Source organism: Fulmarus glacialis, unplaced genomic scaffold (genome assembly GCF_000690835.1).
Source record: "Fulmarus glacialis isolate BGI_N327 unplaced genomic scaffold, ASM69083v1 scaffold28226, whole genome shotgun sequence".
Taxonomy (NCBI): Eukaryota; Metazoa; Chordata; class Aves; order Procellariiformes; family Procellariidae; genus Fulmarus; species Fulmarus glacialis.
The window spans coordinates 17246-37071 of NW_009217919.1; the positions used below are offsets into that span (position 1 = coordinate 17246).

Genomic DNA, 19826 nt, shown 5'->3' on the forward strand with positions numbered 1-19826 from the left:
GAATGTTGCAGTCAAATCAGTTTTATAACTATTGCTCTAAAGAAGAAATAAATGGTTTAATAGTAATGATAACTTCAATATGTGACTTGCAGTGTTTTCATCATATGGAGTTCTTCTGAAGAACACAAAATGAAGCAAAATCAGTGAAATGAATTAATTATTCCTACTTCAATAAATAAAAATATTAGGAGCAGAACATAATAAAGCAATATGGTTGCTCTAGTCAGTTTTTCTTCTATGTGCATCTTCAGTGGGCAGTCTGCATTTGAGGGACTTGTCTACCTTATTCCCAAAAATCAGCAGGACTTTGTAGGATCACAGGGTGATTCAGATTGGAGGGGACCACAGGAAGTTCCTGGTCCAACTTCCTCCTCAAAGCAGGGGTTAGCTCTGAGATCAGACCAAGTTACTCAGGGCTTTACGCAGTCTGGTCTTGAAACCTCTGAGGAGGGAGGCTGCACAGCCTCTCAGTGCAACCTGTTCCAATGCCAGGCTGTCCTTGTGGTGAAAGTGTTTTTCTTTGGACCCAGTCTGAATCTCTCTGGTTTCAGCTTGCACCCCTTCTCTTACCCTGCCAACAGGCACCAGTGTGAGAAGAGCCTTAAGTGTGTGACAGAAATTTAAGAGACTTTCAATTCAGATTTGTCTTTACAAAGCTTCGCCAAGTTTTATTAGTTAGCAAGGATTAGTAATCATAGGTGATCAAGGCAATCATGTAGTCTCAAAAATAGTAAAAGTAGTTTAAAGGAATACGTGTAAAGAGCTGCTTAGATTAAGCAAATCATAGTCCAAATCTTAAGTCTTCTTTATTTAATTTCTTCTTTATTTCAGAGGTTAGTTTGTATTTTCACTGTGAATACTTATTCTAAGTAGTCTAATTTTGGCAGGAGATAATATTAATATCTTTATACAGTAGTGGTTCAGTATCTCATTAGCATCATTACAAGTGAAAATTATATCTCAATGCTTGGCAGTACTTATAAACTTGTCCCATTCATGATGTAATTTCAGTGTTGTCACTGTAACAGTGCTGAAGTGAAAAGCTGCTGCTGCTCAATGCTGTTCTGATTGTAGAGACAAGCTGAGCAAGGATGAGGGTGCTGGTTGGAATGTGCTGCTGCTGAATGTGGCCTACAGAAGTTGAGAAATGTGAGCAGAGTGTTGCTGTTTTCTCAGTTAGATTTTTATATTCTCCTTCTATAGTTGTATTGAAGGAGGGAAGGTTTGTTTTTTCAGGGCATAGCTGGTTTTAAAATATATATGCCACTCTAACCATTTCATTGGCTGAATATATTCTAGTAGCCTTAAATTGTTACAGCCTGTTAATGTATGTGCAAGACAGTTGTAATTTTCCTTCTAGCTGTCAAAGGAATTTCTTAGAGACTCTTAAAAAAATTATGCTTAAGTCTTTTCCTAGTTTTCCCAGAGTCCACTGAGTTCTATTAGGCTTTAATAAGAGTTGATACTCTGCTTTGAATAGACCAAGATATCATTAGGAGTATATAAAGCCTTTTAGCCTTAAAATAATAAGCAAATGAAACCTAATTTATTCTTTGAGAGCTTTCAAACTCATTATAGTTGCTTATTAACAGTACTTTAAAGGGTTACCCTCAACAGAGTTTCACAAGTGGCTTAGTTGTTTTCAGATAGCTAATTGCCTAACTGAATTATTTTAAAACCAATTGTTTTCTTAAAGTAATAATCAATTACAGTATTAGTTCTGGACATACACATTTCTGTATAAAGAATTCTTGTATTCATTGATAGCATTAGGAAGTTACTGCATGATACTTGCTTTTAGATACAAAATGCTTGCAAATATGCATCTCTGAAAACACTTCTTAAATGAAGTAACTGTCCTCTTCTGTAAAATATTTTCCAATTCAGTAGTTTTTAGTTTCAAGAATAAAAGGGCTGGAGAGGTCCTTTCAATAAGTTTCCAGTATCTTTGAATAGGCTTAAACTTCTTTCTTGTAAAGGTGGGTTAAGGTAAGATCACTTTGGCATAATCTCATGATTTCAAATTCATCTCTATTTTTCTTGTTCTTTAGCAGAATATATTTACAAACTATTTTATTTCAGACAAAATTTATACTTCATTAGTGCAATGCTTTGATGACCAATTAGTATCTTCTATCAGACTGGTATGCCTGTGGTTTTGTATTTATATGCTAAGAAAATGACAGTTTCCCTTAGATCCATACTTCCTAAATCTGCAGTTTGTGTTAGTGCCACATCGTTGCAGTAACTAGCACATGCGTGCATTTTTCAGTGTGTAGCATAGAGCAAGTTAGTGTAGTAAAGTAGTAAAGAGGAAGTTGAAAATACTTTGTTTTCAACTGTATAAACACACTCATCAGTAAATGTGTTATTCTTTTAACGGTTGACGATTTTTTCTGATCTTTTAGACAAAGCACAAATGCTGTCTTTAATAACACACAGAAATAATTGTGTGCATGTGAGGTTTCTATTTTCAGAATTTTATAGATTTATTTCAGTATTTTATACATTAATCTTCTGACCATTGCTGAAATCTGGTTTCTATACAGTACTTTGTCTAAAAGTTGCAAATTGCCTTTTTCCTGGTAGAGAATCAAGCCAGGGAGAGACCCAGTTTTACAGTCAGTATTTATTAGAACACCCATTAAATAAGCTGTTGTTATTAATAGCCAATAAGTATTCACAGAGTGCCATAACTTATTTGCTCACTCGTACATAGTTATCTGGTTGCAGCAACAGTTGGGAGGCCAATCCCAGCTGCTTGCTCAGAGGTGGAATGCCGGTGACTTCTAGGTAGGTTTTCAGAAAGTGTTCAAGGTCAGGTTGGATGGGGCTCTGAGCAACCTGATCTAGTGAAAGATGTCCCTGCCGATGGCAGAAGGGTTGGATTGCAAGATCTTTAAAGGTCGCTTCCAACTCCAACCATTCTATGATTCTATGAAAGTCCTTCAAGGGCTCCATTCTTTCATCAAGTGTATATATAATCCTGTAGTCTTTGTTTGTATATAGCAGCCACCGTGCTTTTGGATGTTGTCTGAATTGTACAACATGTTCATGCTAGGGTATAGATTCAGCTGGTGTTCTGAGTTTATGAATCATTGCAAATTCAACAGGGCCGGTTTTCTCTGGAGCTTATCCATTCTTGGGAGACTTTCACACACTGCCTCTCAGCACTTCTCTTCTTGGCCTTCTGTATTTTGGTAGCTATTTCCCCATCCGCACACAGAGGTACTTAGAGAAACCACTCGCACAAACCCGTACAGAAGGGGCTGTTATGGCATTACTGTTGTTGAGAATGTGTGAATATCTGGTTAGTCTCCATGGCTGCTGTTAGCCAACTGTCTTTTTCCCCTTTTTAATGGAAATTAGAATTACTTTGCCATAGCTATTTATTCTGTGGTGTTGATATATCTATATACTTTTATATATATGTGGTTGCCATGTATGAAGATTTTTCGGGTGAAAGGAAGAACAAGAAAAAGAGCTCCTACACCTCTGTTGGCTGCTGGGGGCAAACATGGGTGTTCCTGTGTCAGATCCCTACAATGGGAATGGACTTTCTAGTGGCTCCCTGCTCACAGTAATGAGACGGGTAGTAGTGGCAAACAGCAGGCAGGAAAGGGTGAAGCTGAAACCAGTGAAGAATCACACAATATTAATTTCTGAATTGACCATTGCCAAAAGATTATCAGGGCAAGTATTCTCCCGTTATATCTTCCTCTAATTTCCCACAGTCAAGCAGTTCAGTCTCCTTTGTGTTTTCGCTGTGGCTCTTCTCACTGAATAAGATCTGTATAGCTGTTATACCAAATTCCTTATTTGCAAAGAACTGTTTAATCCTGTCCTAAGAATATGCATTAGTCAACTCTTCCCAATTTTTTTTCTGTTTCTGTTTTTTCTGTGGAACTCCATTTCATACTGGATGTTTCCTGCTTTTGACTGAATGCTCATCTGTAATTCTAGGTACTGTGTTCAAATATTGTAACATTTATAAATACACCAGATTGATACTAAAGAAAAAATTCTTGCTTTCCTCAATACAGCTCACTGTTATTCTCCAAAAACTCTTATTCAATGTAAATAGTCTTTTAGGTCCCTTGGGGAAAAGCCTGAATGAACTAACGAACCCTGGTGACAAATCTAGCCTCTGAGCTTTTGGTGGGAGAAAATTTCATCATCTAAAGTCCTTTCTTTCCTAAAGCCCACAGTTTGCCAGCCCACTTACAGTTCTATGAAGTGCTCAGAGGAGCACATACATTTTGCAATGGATGTATAAGAAGAAAAACAATCTGTAAGACAGCTAAGACCTTACTACTTAAAGCTTTGTGGATGAATTTTAAAAAATTAAGCTTAATTCAGAGCAAATGGTAATCAATGTAGCCTATACGACACAGGTATGAGATGTTCTCTTTGAATTACGGTTTAACAGTGGAGCAACTGAAGTCTGCTGGTCTTAAGAGTGTAGTTTTATGTGCCATTGATTGCAATAATGTCAAAAGACTAAATAACTTGGAAGAATCCTGTCTGAAGGTAAATCTGAAGTCTGGCAATATCAAGGGTTTCCTGAGAGGGAAAGCGTTAATTACAATAAGGCATTTCTAGGTTTCAAAACAGCAAATGCAGGTACTACATTCCAGTTGATAATGTACTTTACCTGATTGCTAAGCTAAGAACTATAGTCAATTCTGTCTACTATTTACTTGCAACTAAGAAAATTTAATTTCTGTGCTGAAATAATTTCTTCTGCATCAGGATATACATATATTTTGCAAAGCTATGAATGTAACACTCCAAGTATTTTTAACTTAGTAGCACTCTAGTTAAGAGAAGTACATGGGTAAGGGATAAAGGCTTAAAAAAAAGACGGTTTTTTTTTTTTCTTCTCCTTTTTACTAAACCATAAAACTCTTTTGTTTCTCTTGTTTAAATCCAGAACAATGGACTGAAACAGAAATGTACATAAGGACACCATAAAATGTTTTCCTTATTCAGAGTGTGTGTAGACGTGATGGTGCTGATAGCGCCATGGGTTTTCTTGGCAAAAAAAACCTTAATACCTGATCAAAACTGAATTATAAGTAATAGTAGCCTTAGCATAAATTGAACCAGGGCTTGTCATAAAACTAAAATCACTGTCGTTGGAACAATTTCACTTCGATGGTTTAAATGATTCATCCGAAGGGGGTTCTTTGAACGTTTTTAATTGTATAACTGATTCTTCTTGCATAATGTTATAGAAATTCTGATTTGTTCCATCAAACTGTGTTCATTTAACAGCTGGAATTAATGGTCTGTAATTGTATTTTAGAAACTGATTAATCTTTGTTTTTCCTCAGGAAGTGTCACTGCAGCAGACTGCACAACCTACATCAACAATAGTTCGTCCAGCATCGCTACAGGTTCCTAACGTACTACTTACGAGTTCTGACTCAAGTGTTATTATTCAGCAGGCAATACCATCACCAACGTCAAGTACTGTTATTACCCAGGCTCCATCCTCTAACAGACCAATAGTGTAAGTTACATAAATCTTAGTAAAATGTTTTCTTACAGAATTTGAAAATATTTTTGTCTTGTTTTCTTTCAGTTACTGCTTCTGCAGTTAATGTACAAATTTGAGATGCTTTAGTGTAATGTGGTGCTTTACTACATATGAAACATACAACTTTCACTACATGTGAAATATAATTCCATGTTCTCCACATCACTAAGTTCATATTTTTGATCTCCAAATAAATATTACATTACAACTGTAAACAAACAAACCAATTTAAAGTAATGTGTAAACTTGTTCTCTTCTCTCGATAAGTTTTCTTTTATATAGTTCATTCCTTTTTCAGTCCAGTTCCAGGTCCTTTTCCTCTGCTGTTACATCTTCCTAATGGACAAACCATGCCTGTTGCTATTCCTGCATCTATCACAAATTCTAATGTGCATGTCCCTGCTGCAGTTCCAGTAAGTAAGCATGATGCTATATTAATTTGAAAGTGGAGCAGATATGCATAAGTGCAGCATAGAACTTAGTTTTAAGCAGCTTGGTAGTTGTTTTGGCTTCAGAGTGTAGTGCTGTCATATGCTCTCTATTATCATAACATACTCAGGTTTTCTTCATTTTTATACTTTATCTGGTCAGCTTGTTAGACCTGTCACCATGGTGCCTAGTATCCCAGGAATCCCAGGGCCTTCCTCCCCACAGCCAGTGCAGTCTGAGGCTAAATTGGTAAGTGAAAAACTCTGTTATTCCTCAAGAAGACTAACTTGAGAAATTAATTAAATTCTATTGCTTTTTAAAAGAGCTTTAGTTTTCTTTTTTTAGTCTAAATTCTGCAATTACAAATTTAATAAAGACAGAAAAATAACAGCTGTGTTTGTTTTACGGTTATTTCAAGTTCCAGCCTATGTTAGTTCTGTTGTTAATGGTCATTTTGATCTTGCTTTCAATCATTCTTTTAAATGAACTAGTTTTTTAACTAAACTCCTTCTTGCTTCTTGTATTGGAGAATAGGAAATGTTAGTTAGAAGAAAGACAAGATTAGTAGCATGTTAACAGTGAACATCACCTTCAGAGAAGCATAATATGTTTCCTCCCAAAGGATATGATATTTCTTTAAAAAACTAGGAAAAGAAAAAGTTTTTTTAACAATGTTTTCAGAATCTCGGCTGAATATAGTCTGTTTGGCAAGAGTTTTATAATTAGATATGTATACTGACATACTTAGGAAATTGTTTTGTGTGGAAGTTGTTTCTGTTGTGTCGGGGCAGCTTTGGGGGTTTGGGGATTATTTGTGAAAATCATGAGTAAAACAAGAAGAAAGTTTATTTTGTTTTTTTAAGATATAAGTGATCCAGTTATGGTAGTAGTTTGAATTAATCAGTTTCTTGAAAAATTTTCTGCAACATTAGGTAGTTGCTTCTCTGTTTTTGCTGTCTTGTTTGTTTGTTCCAACTGTTCTAAAGCAATAGAAAATCTATTATTGAACAATAATTTACCCATTTATGTATTTACAAGATGCCTCTGTAAACAGTATGTATCTTGCGAAGGTAGTGTTCCTCTTCTGACTCTTACTTTGTGCTAAAAAAGAACCAGGGACATCTGCTAGATAAAATATATTTTTGTACATCAATATGGATAAGTGGGAGGATGCCCTTAACATCCTTTGATATCTCATGTCTCTTGACCTAAACCTGTGGTCTTTCTTTCCTTACCCATTTTCTCTCCTCAAACCACAATATGAAAAACAATGAGTCTGGGAACACTAATTATTCTGCTGTCTGGAGTAATGGGATTCCAGTATAGTGGGCACAGTAGACCACATGCACCAAATACTGAAACTATTGTGGAGAGTTGGTCACCAGTGCACTGACTTTTCCTAATGCTGTCAGGTCTTCCTTCATTTTCCTCCTCTGTTGATCACGATGACTTCTGAAATAGTGTAGAGAGGGATGGAAGGGAAGATGGTCTGTTTCTGTGCATCCTTGTCCCCCTAAGAATGGGAAAATGGATCCTTTAATACCTGAGGAAATATTTAAATGTAACCAGCTCTGAAGAGATGAATTTATCGTAAATCCAGGAGAGAAGAATGTAAGGAAGTGAAAACAAGAACTGTTTTCTCAGAAATTGCACATTCCTTAGAGTCATAAGACTCATGCGCTGAATTCAGCTTTGTGAAATCCAGGAGGAATTGGTTCCAAACGATTTTATAGATGGGCAAGAAATTAGGATTTTAAGCATATTACTGAGTGATTTGCTCTTACAAAGCTTTAAAGGGGGGAAGGAAATACATGTATGTGGTGAAGACTTTGATCTCATGTTGGAAAAAGCAATCACTCAGATGCAAAGAAAAACAAAGATCATTAGACTTAAAATTTAACAGTCTCATTAGTCTTCTCGTTAGAATTTAGCTAATATATGCACTTCAGTGATTGCTTATCTTTTTTTTAAGTGAGACTGTAAAAAGGGTATTTGCAGTATTTCTTCTTTCCTTTCTTGTCGCTTAATATGAAGCATGAGCAGAATTCAAGAATATCAGAATTATGTATATTTCTTATGCTCATTTACTTTTATATAGTGCCTATTCACAAAAATAAAAACCTTAATTTCTTATCACTCCTAAAGTAAAAGCAATTTAATGAGAAACTTTATGTAGAAAAGCTTCCAACAGGAAGACTAACTCACTATGTCATGCGATGCATTGTTGGCAGGTACGTGATGGTTTATTAACTGTGAAGTTCCATTTAATTTTTAAAATTTAAGTCTTTGTGATGCCAAATCCTTGTTTTTCATGTATCTCTTGAAAATAATTTTGCTTGCTACATACTAAATTCTGCAAAGGTATGGTAATCAGGTTTATTTTTCACTTGTGTTCCTGGTTAAGCCAACGGAAGACTTACTATTTAGTTTTACAGCTACTTGTTTGCTTTTTATTTCATTAATAGTTCACATTTAAAGTTGAAATATAAGCTATTGTACTGAATTAAATTTAATAAGTGAACAGTGTATGTTTCATCACAATATACTGCAATTCATGGATTTATTGGTATGTTTAAGTTAGCAGAACACTGGGAACGCTTCCTGTGTCCTTTTGCCTACCATAGCTACATTTCTGCTTCAAGTCTATCAGCCTAGTATTCTTAGTGTCTTTGGGACAGAAAGCTGGATGAAGGGGCGAAGCTGTGATATTCCCTTCTCAACAATCAAGGCCCAGGAGTCAGGATTTTTATATATCTTTGGAATTTTCTTGGCTGGTGCTTTATTTTATTTATTATTTGGATAATTTTTGTGTTGTTCTTTGTAGACAGACCTTGCAGTCTCACGGATTTTTTCATACTGTATTATAAAATGTACAAATAGAATATGTAGCAAATATAAAAAACATGCTCGAATAGTTTCCTAACATTGCAACTATTCCTCAGATATTGAGGTAAGTTTGGTAGTGTATGGGATGCAAAATTTGGAAAGTTAACGTGTTTTTTCGTTATCTCCAGAGGGTTTTGTCATATATGCTTTTGGCCATCATTGGTTGAATCTTTCTTTTATTCAAAGACCATACTTCCCTAATATGGTATTCTGCATTTTCTACTATCATATGTATGATAATACTATTTCAAGGTATTCTTAATTGACACGGAACTACGTGCTTCAGAGGTTGAGTAAAATTCTTGAAGAAGTGTTTGCGGTATCTTTGTCACTTTAAGATGCAATATCCTCAAACTGCTGAATTGTTATCAGATACAGATCTGTCCTGTATAGAAGGCACATCTCCTTATGTTTTGGATGAAATACCTGGCACAAACCAAGGCAGGAACCAGGCACTTTCCTTTGTTTGTGCTTTGTGCCTTTCTTTACAGAGGCTATTTCTGCAGTTTATTTCTTGCATGACATTTCAAGGAACTAATATATTTTAGAGTTTTGTAATAAGAAAAGCACTTTTTGCTCTCATTTCATTCCTCATCTCAATCATTGATTTCTCTTACCTGTTTACAAAAGGCTACTGTTGTGTAGACAGCCTTTTTTTTTTTTTTTTTAAGTGAAGGTGAGAAGTAATTTGGTAAAAATCAAATTAGAGATTGTAGTGCCATTATTTCCTAATGCTATGGAGTTTAATTATTTAAATACGGATTTGAGGAACTTAATTTCTATATTTTTGTTTATGTGAAAACAACACACTTTTTCTTCTATTTTGATGAATACCTGTTGTTTCCTTATGAGTTGCATATACCAAATTGTGCATAGAGTATCATATATTTCTTTATATAAAATCACAAACTTTAGTAAAACAAACTGATGTTTTGATTTCTAAAAGCTAAAGCTTAAAATAACTGGCAGAAGACGTCTTTGGTAATGTGCATAGGATGGTTTCCTGTAACACGATTAATATTTTTCTTCAGCTATCCTAGAATTCTTAAAACCTTTTGAAGATAAGGGAACTAACATACTTGATGGGTATTTTTTTCCCCACTATGGACAGCTTTTGGAGACCTTTTCAGTTCGTAAGTGGGCTCTCTTACGACGTTTGAAAGTGGTTTTAGATTAGAGTGTCCAAGCTTGATGCATAATAATCAGAACTGTGTAGTTATTTCCATATTTGATAAAGTTTTCAGTCTGAAGTGTCAAAACTCCTTCAGCATGGCAGTTTTGGTTATTCATATGAAGCGAGTTACTGAGATGTCACTTCTAGAACTCTGTTTTTCTTTGCTGAAATGCTCTTTGCTCTGAGTTGCCTGACACTAAATGATCACATGAATTCCACAGAGGAACAGTTGCATGTGTGAACAGGTTCGCTGAGTGAAATAGCAAATAGAAAAATGTATACCAACTGCAAGGAATAATGACTGGGAGGGGGGGAAAAAAGAAAAAAAAAAAAGCCATGAGAGACAAGAATTTTTAAAATGGCTATGCAGTGAGCCGTATCCTTATGATTGTGACATTATTGCAAGAGGCTCTCGACTGAAACAGCTGAAATTCAGCGGAAGAGTGTGTTAAGCCCAATCATATGTGTCTACTTCAGCACTGAAACATACACAGTGCTATATGTGTTTCAGTGCTATGGGATAATTATGTGCAATTAGATTGCATTTTAATTTTATTGTCCAATATTGAAGTTACTGTAGTGAACATAGCTGCTCCATTCACACCTGTGAAAGGCACCGTTACTTTAGTTTTGAACATTCTCGGATCCTTTTTCTCCTATTGCTTGTAGAACTGAAGTGAAATATGACTAGAGATTTTATTTAGACACAAGCTGTCTTTTACTACTATTCTTTTGAAGATATCCTCGTATCTTGTACTGAGAATGACATTCAATAGGAGAGAAAATGAGTTTCAGATTTCTGTGGCACACTTAATATAAATTGTTAGTTTTTCTGATGTGACTCCATATTTGTTGTTATGCTAAAGAAACTAACTTCCACATATTTAAGTAAAATCAAATGCAAAAGTCAGTTTTGTGGTATTTTAGAGAGGCTTAGAAGTAGATGTAATAGCTGCGTTTAAAAACACAACAAAACAAAAATACTTCCTTACTAAGATAAGGATGCATGATTCTAAGTATTACAAAATTGCTTCTGATCTCTTTGTGAGAAGATCTGTAATTGTGTGCTTTCTGTATATGAAATGTGAGCCACGAGCTACTCCTAGTTGTAAAACATCCTTTTTTTGAGTGTACAGCTTGTGGATGCAAACTTAATGTTCAGACCCTTCTGCATAGATTGCAGAAGTTTCTGAAGAACTTAAAAATTGCTTTAACACTGAATGTTTCCCTCCGTCTCTTCCTACCCATATAAAACCTTTTGTCACAATCTGAGAAATACCTTGCACACAGTGGGCAACCAGGAGGCTTTCTGCAGGAGGTTTCTACTGAGAAGTGACAGAGGGCAGCTTGGCAAATGTTCAGAAACCGACATTAACTTGCTAGAGCCCGGCATGGGACCTTGTGTTCAGCAGAATTCTTCTGACCTGTCTCTCTGCATGCCGAGCTAATCAGCAAACACCTAATGAGCCTACTCTAAAGAAACAGACCCTCTCACAACCTACTTCATTTTCATATGTTCTCTGGGGGTGGAGAGACAAGACTTCATAAGGACTGATGATGCTGCAAAGACCACAATAATGATAATTAACTTGCTGAATTTAGAAGATTATGCTGTTAATTAGTTGCAAAATAAAGATAAGTAATAGAGCAGCAGATGGTAGGATAACACCCAGGAGAAGGAGGGTTATTACTCTGATGAGCTTTTGTGGCAGATATGAAATATGGATCTGAGTTTTTCACAAATTGTTTCTGGAGAATATTCTCTTGTTTCTTGAGCTCTTGATGGAATGATCTAGTCCTACCAAATTTTGACAGATGTGGTGAGGATTTGTTTTCAAGGATATACATGAACAATAAAACCCTGCCAATAAAGACTTTAAAAGCTATTAAGCTATTTGAAAATACCACTTTTAGTTTGCCTCTAATAACCAAATAATATCAAACAAACCTTGGTTGTCATCAGGTTTCCCCACATAATAATGGGAAATAATGCTTGTATACATTTATTCTCATACTTGTTTCAATATATTTAATTTTTAAAACTGAGATTCTCGTCGTATTTGGGGTAACTATCTCACTACTCACCAGAAGCACAACATCCATATAGTATTTTACTTAAGCGTTACCTTCTAAAATATGAAACCTTTTAAATACATGAGCTGGATATCTCCTTGTGAAAATCTGTTGATATTCCTCAGATTTTCACAATATTTCTGCGTTTGTGGATGATTTTAATCATAATTATTTCAATTTCAACTTTTAAACTCTGTAATATAAAACTAATACAAATTATTTTCTATTTCTGCTTCCATAGAACGTTACATTTAACAATGTAATTTTCAAAAGGAGTTTGTTTACTTGTAAATTTGCAAAATTATAATGTTTAAATGTTAGCATTGCAATAGCGAAAGTTAAGTCCTACTTTGAGTGTTTGCACGTTCATTGTGCCTGATGATAGATCTTTTATAATGTAGATAGGATTGTGCTATTTCCTTCGCTTTCTACTGCCATTTTCAAATTAAATGTAAAATATACAAATTTAATAGCATGAACTTCCTTTCTTTTTAGGTTAGCTTTGCAAATATTTCTTTAATGCAGAAGTAGAAAGAATGGAGCTAAACAATAATAACAGTTACTTGCCTTATGTGCACATTAAAAAACCAAAACAAACCCTAGTTAGTTTTGTTTCATCTCCCAAATCTTCTGAACTTGTGCTCCCTTTCATTAAGGAAATGGATATGCTAGTGAAAATTTTTCGTTAAGTAACCGACTTTAAGCAAACACTACAAAGCATTTCTAGGAGTTCATAGACTCTGTTGTTTTGGGGTGTTTTTGTGGAGGATGCTTACATCAAGATTTGCTCATGCAGTCACGAGCAGAGTAGATCAGACACTAGCCATAGACGTACTAACTGTATAAATGTTTATGCTCCGCTGCCATGAAAATTAGAAGTTAGCTTGTTATCACTGAATTTACATATTCAGACAGTTGAGTTGGATAAAATCTAATAATTTTTACTTCTCATGGCAGTGGAAGAGGAGTATGCATGTGGTAAGTTGCTATGTCTTGGTTGAGTAATTTTTGAGACAGTAACTTTTAAAAACCACCTAGTATGATGGCTTGAAATAAAAGAGAGCATACCTTTTAAAACCTCACCAGAAGTTAAAATAGACACATTGTAATTAATTTGTTACAACTAATTTGTCCTGTCACTACTGTCTTGATTTTTGACTCCTGGAAGTTTGTCACATCCTGCTAAACAGCAAGTTATGATACAAGAAATACTTCTAAAGTAATTCAGATAATAAATGAAAATACATTGTGAAAAATCAGATGTTAATAACTTACAGAAAGGATATTGGATAAAACTGTCATACTAACATTAAATACTTGCTACTTTCTTTAAAAAATTTTTTTAAAAAAGTGATTTGGAAGTGATGTGTCTCCCTGGTAGTCCTGGTGGTAGCTTACAAAATTTTACCATTTAATCACCCGGATCAGTTAGAATTTAAAGGGGGGAGGGGAGGGAGTGTGTGGAAATCATTTTATCAACCTTTCAATTGTTGTAATTAGGCCATAGAGTTTGGTTTTAGTAATTTTAGTTAGACGATTAGAAAACACTTAGGTCTTTCTGTGCTTGTTTAGCTGGGGACAGGGATTGTTTTTCCAAGGTGAATTAGGAAGGTACAAGTTGATTCTTGAGTTTGTTTTAATGCTGTAAAGAAAGAGTTAAAACTACTACTGAAGGGCTTAGGGTTTTCAGAGTACTGTATATATACTAAGAATTATAGGCATGTTATCTTAAAAATTTTTGTCATCCTGCCCTAATGCCTGCAGCTGTCCTAAATTCTTGTTGTTAGAGCTGAGCACTGGGGAAATTACTGTAAATTTGTCTTGTGTACTTTTCTGAAAGCACCTTCTTCATTCTGGGAAACTTACAAAATTGATACAAAAATGAGGTGGGGAACAGAAGTTAACACCAAATTTTTATGTACAGTTTAACGGTCCCTATTTGGGGTAACGTGTGCTGTTACATTCTATCTAGAGCAGTCGCTACGGAAGAGACTTACTACAGAAGTCACTGGCTAAATATCCCGTAAGAGCAAGCCTGCAGAGGAGTGTTCGAGTTTCTTGGTTCTCTTAGTAGTCCTCAAATGGGATATCTACTGGTGGTGGTTAGATGCTACAGCCAACTATATGGATTTGATAGTTGATGTAACTTGCCATATTGCAGACCTGAAGATTTTTTGCAGTTCTGACGGAGATAATCTGCAATCTGTTGTTCTAATTGTAAAATAGGATCCAGGAAAGCCTATCATCATGCAAGGTAGGAGAGAGCTGTCCCTATATTCCAATGACTTAATTATTGAGAGACATTGGATACTACAGTTTATAGAGAATATCTACATACATAGGTGCAAAGTCTTCTGCTTATTTTGAGCTGGCCAAATGCAGCCTAGCTCCAGCACTTTTAAGACATTCTATTAATATTAGTACTTTGGCAATACTCTGTTCATATTCCAAAATATGATGATACAAGTTATCAGAATTTTCACAAACTGTCATGTATTAAGTCATTAATCTTTTCTTAAACTTGCATTAGATTTTTTAAAAATCCAGTGCTCAGTAGAAAAAGTCTTTAATACTATTTGTCTAGTAAGGTAAATTCTTAAGTAACACAGAAAATTTCATGATAAATTACACAATACTAATGAAATTTTAAGAAAGAATCTGGAATTACAAGCAGTTGTATCTACTGAATGTTTGTATGACCTTTTATCACTTAAGATTAAGAATTTGTTGCAAATAGAATATATTATGTCATAGTTTTAATAGATTCTACCAAAAGTTGAGTGAAATAATGTTCAAAAGGTAGTCAATAAAATGCTTTGAAATACTCTATCAAGTTGTCAGTAACTCTTGAATGTATTATATACAGCTGAAATTTGAAGTTACTGTTCTTCGTAGTGGCTGTGTGCAATATAGGAAGAACTTCAAATATTTTAGCAATTTTTAAATATAAAATAACATGCCGTAACAGTTATCTTGCATATTTCTGTATAAATAAAAGCTAATCTTTACATACAATCTGAAGCTTGTTATTGTTTTGTGCATTACTGAGATGTTTCAGCAAAGACCTTGGCTTTTATATAATAATTACTCATAGGAAGGATTGTAAAGGTTAGTATTTGTAAAGACCATGAAAAAGTGGAGTCATAACAAACTATTTAAAAATGGATAGAGAACATCAGAATTTTTAAAATGGAAGAAGTTTGTGTTCTGTTTTTTACCTATTTTTCCTCATGTGTGGTTGTTTTCTTTCTGATCTGTGCCTTGTGTACCAGCCACAGCAACTGTTTGTTCATGGCCTTCCTTATCGTCTCTTTGTGGGCACAGTTCATCACAAAGGAGGCTTTCTGTTTACTTCTCCACACAGCTTACCATTCTTCTCTTTCCGAGATCCTATGCAAAGCCTCATTGCTCTTGTCATGCTTGGAAGAAATTGTCGCCTATTAGTAGGTATATGCCTAGATCACTGTTGAAAGCCTATAAAAAGAAACAACTATTTTAGAGTTGGCGCTCCTGTTTCCAAAATGCATGTAATTGCTAATATAAATCATTAATAACGCCTCAGGTTAGCGTGATAGAATATTTCCTTTTTTTTTTTCCCCCTTGTTTTTTTTTTTTTTTTCTTCTGCTTGCAGAGATTGAAAGCAGCCTTGACCCAGCAGCACCCTCAGGTAACAAATGGAGATACTGCCAAGGGACATCCAAGTGGGTTGGTTAGGACTCAGTCAGAGGAACCACGACCACAATCACTACAACAACCTGCAACTTCAACAACTGAAACACCGGTATGACAACAGAGTGGACATGTACTTCCTGCCCCCTTCATTGTTACGCAAAAAAAAAATCTTTTTTCTCTACTCTTGATTTGTAAAATAGAGGTTAACATGAGCTACCGACTTCTCTTGGAGTCAACAGTTCTGTAGGAGGGGTAAAATGTTTATAATTCTTACATGTTATTAAATGCTTCTAAAATGTATTATCCAAGATGATAATTTCAAAATAAGTATTGTCTACCTGCTCAATTTTAGAACTAAGTCGCCCTGATTACTGCAGTGTGTTAACAGGAAATTCTGTGGTAACTGAAAATTGTACAACTGGTTAATATATATTTGAAAAAAATAAGTGCTGTTATTTTTTATTTATATTCCATATTTAATATTTTAGATCATAAACACTTAAGAATTTTTTTAACTGCATTGGGTATCATATTTATGTTAATTTGCTTGAAGGGTCTCTACTGGGCTGCCACAAGAAGAGTCTCAGCTTTGTGATTAAGTGTACTGTGTAATCCCAAGTACTGAAAGGGGGGACTCTAAGTTTAGGAAGGGTGTGCTGTGCCTTTGGGATGATAGATGAGAACAGGGGAATAAAGGACAAGAACTCTTCAGTCAAACTCAAAGTGGGAGTGTTGCTGGAGGAAAGAGATACTTCCATGGGTGAATCCTGGAGGATTGCTGCTCTTCTACTTCAAAAGAACTTGTTGGAATGTGTTTTCAAAATGCTTTTAAAAATCTCTAAGACCTGCATCTGCGGGGAAAGCCCTCAGATTCTTAGACTAGCCAGTGAAATCAAAACCAAATATGTTTGGAGCAAAAAGAGGAAAAATATTACCCATTGTAAAATGATCTCCTCCTTAAGGCTGCTGTTCTCCCATACTACCTTAAGTTTTTTAAAAGAATTATTTTCATAATACCATGTAGCAGAATTTTCAAGATTAAAAGCTTGCTGTTTGGTTATTTTGTGGTTACTTTATAATTCAAATCTAAAAAAAAAAAATTGCAAGTGTTTCATTCCTAAAAGGCTGATTTGAGTTCCCAGGGTTTTTTTTATTATTAGCTATCTAGAATTTATGCCAAATCAATATGCCAACTGATACATGTTTGCAGTTTTTAAGTTAAAAATAAAACTTCCTTACTATGCTAGACTGAATGTGCACGTGCACCAGTGAAAGTCATGGAGACAGTTATATTCTGTCTATCCTATCGCTTGAAAGCATTTTAAGATCCATTATATTGTTATCATAATTCATTAGATCTTTGCCTAGAGTCTGTATGCAGCTATGAAAGGAGTATAATGTATAATTTAAAATACTGAAATATTTTGATCCTGTCATAATATGTGGGTGGATATAAGGGAAATTGATATGCAATGGTGGGGAACGCATCAACAAGTAGGAAATTGCTATCTGGAGATCTAGGGATCAGTGAGTATCAGCATTGACAGCATTTGTCAAACAGCTTATATATATTGGGCATAAACAATTGTGTAGTATTTCAGTTGCGACTAGGTTTGTGGGAAGGTTCAAAAGTAGAAAATTTATTTCCTGCTAAATGTAACTTCTAAAAGCTATTTTGGTTGAAAGAGTTTTTTAAAGTTTACCTTCTGTAAATACTTGTGTCATCAGAATCGGTAAAAAAATGTCTGAGAGTCCTTTTAAAGAAGTATTGCTTCCAGGATTTATTCAGTTGCCAAATGTAAATGTCACATAAATTTAACTCTTTGAAGTGAGTGGCTTCTTTTAGTGCAATTTTAAACCAAAGCTAGAGCCATGATTAAAATGTTACATGTTAATGTAACATGGTAAGGAGTGTGAATACAGTAAAATATTTTAAAACGTAGCTGTAGAGTTAAATGACATAGCTTTCCACAAAAGAAATGTGTATAACCTGAATGTATTTAGAAATGTTGTGAATACTCTTCTCAAGATGTGACGTGTACTTACAGTCATTAATAATAATATACTTAGAGTCATTAATAGTATTATACTTAAGTCATTAATAGTATTATACAGATAACTTCAATACTTTTTGCTGTTTTCAGGCATCACCAGCTCAGCCTACGCCACAAACACCAAATACAGGTGGTCGGCGAAGAAGAGCTGCCAATGAAGACCCTGATGAAAAAAGAAGAAAGTTCCTGGAGCGAAACCGGGCTGCTGCTTCCAGATGCCGACAGAAGCGGAAAGTCTGGGTGCAGTCATTGGAGAAAAAAGCTGAGGACCTGAGCTCGCTAAATGGCCAGTTACAGGTATACTTTCTATTTCAAGTAAAAATGTATAAGCTTTTCGATTCTTGGACAGTGATCCTGGATCAATGGAACTTAAATTTTGCATGAAATCTGAAATAGAAATGGTTTTGTAACTGGTGGCTCAGGTTGGAACTAAAAATTCAGCATTAATCTCGTATAACAGTAATATAAGAATACAAGAGAATACCCAGATTTCAAGATGTGTAAACTTTAGGATCGTGCCCTTTTGTCCTTTGTCCATTTTAAATAACTTTCAGACTGTGATACTAAACAAGGATGACAGGATGTGTTGGAGTAAAGGCTTATCAGCAAAGTAAAGCCTTACCTTAAAAACATCTTGCTCTTAATAATTTGTATCACAGCCTGAGTTATTTAAATAAGATTTGATTTTATTTCCTTTGGTTCTTTTTAACTTCACTTTTTTTCCTTTAAAGTGAATGTAGTGCTCGTGAAAGGTGCCAGATTGACTTCACTGGAAACTGAAGGCCTCTTTTGTCCACAGAACAGGTACAGCACAGGCAGTGGCAGTGCAAATTTCACCACGCTGCCCTCCCAATGTGCGTAAATCCTATAGTGAGGGAAGTATACTGTAAGAGGGTAGTTTAGTGTATGTTGCCAGTCATTTTTCCACCTCATCTGAGGTCGTCAGTTGTTGGAAACTTGTCATATGGACACACTTTTCCCACCTGTAGAACGATCCATGACCCTTCTGTTTAAACTGCTATTAAATGTTAAAGCATACGTTCTTAATGTTTTCCAGCAGTACATGAGAATTGGCACAAAGTATTGTTTCAAAATATAAAGCCTAAAAGCTTTATTTTGAGAATTACAGAAAGGAAAAATGATGTCATTTCCTAAATGAAGCGTTCATTTAGAAAATGCAATGGAAAGTATTTTGATATTTTAAAGTTTCACTTCTTGTTCTTTTATCAGAGCTGTTCACTGAGTCAAATTCACAGATCTTTTCCTTCCTATTAAAACTTGTCTTTCATGCTTTTTGAAAAAGAAAACATCCCAGCTTGACCAATAGGAAAGTAGGGCATGTTGAGATTACTTTTTATCATGTAATCGAAATTGTAGTGTATCAGTAGTCTTCATGTTCACGTCTTTAGAAATACTCAGCATCCCAGACTGTAAAATGTAAGAAATTCCTACTTAAGCACACAACGTGAAATCATTTCCTGTGTTCCAAGAATCATGACACTGTGCACCAGCATTAGTTAAATTTCTTGCAAATACATAGTCTTCTCACACCTGTTCACAGCCTTTAGACACGTTCCTTTAATGCAGTCACAGTCCTCGCTGTAAATCCATTAATTACAAAATGGTTTGTAGCACTATAGCTTAAATAATCTAAGAAACAAGTGAAGGTAGACCTACAGGAAGAAAAACAAAAGAACAAAAAAGATTGGCTATATTTCAGTTTTCTTAGTGAAAGTAATTTTTGATATTATGTGAACTGCCTTTAACTTTTATATACCATTTTTTATAACCGAAAACGATGTAAGTACCACAACAAAAAAAGATTTCCAGATTTCCAAGAGTTAACTCAGTAACAGTGAATTCAAGAGAGAGAATTTTCTTATGGTGTGCCAAAAGCAAAACTGTTAACTGTGAAGAACAGAATGACTTGTAAAGAAAATTGAATGTCAGAGAAATAATTAAACTGTACTTTATGTGAAAACATTAATCAATCCT

At 34.9% G+C, this 19826-nt stretch overlaps 1 protein-coding gene across 2 annotated transcripts in view; it reads left to right on the forward strand.

Moving 5' to 3' along the window:
* The window catches only part of ATF2 (activating transcription factor 2), a 41535-nt gene that overhangs the window by 8049 nt on the left and 13660 nt on the right, over window positions 1–19826 (forward strand). For both annotated transcript variants that reach the window (XM_009579865.1, XM_009579866.1), the window contains 5 exons: window positions 5337–5515; window positions 5841–5955; window positions 6134–6220; window positions 15737–15886; window positions 17922–18128. In XM_009579865.1, the coding sequence (XP_009578160.1) occupies window positions 5337–5515; window positions 5841–5955; window positions 6134–6220; window positions 15737–15886; window positions 17922–18128 (738 nt within the window). The remainder of the gene's footprint in view (window positions 1–5336; window positions 5516–5840; window positions 5956–6133; window positions 6221–15736; window positions 15887–17921; window positions 18129–19826) is intronic.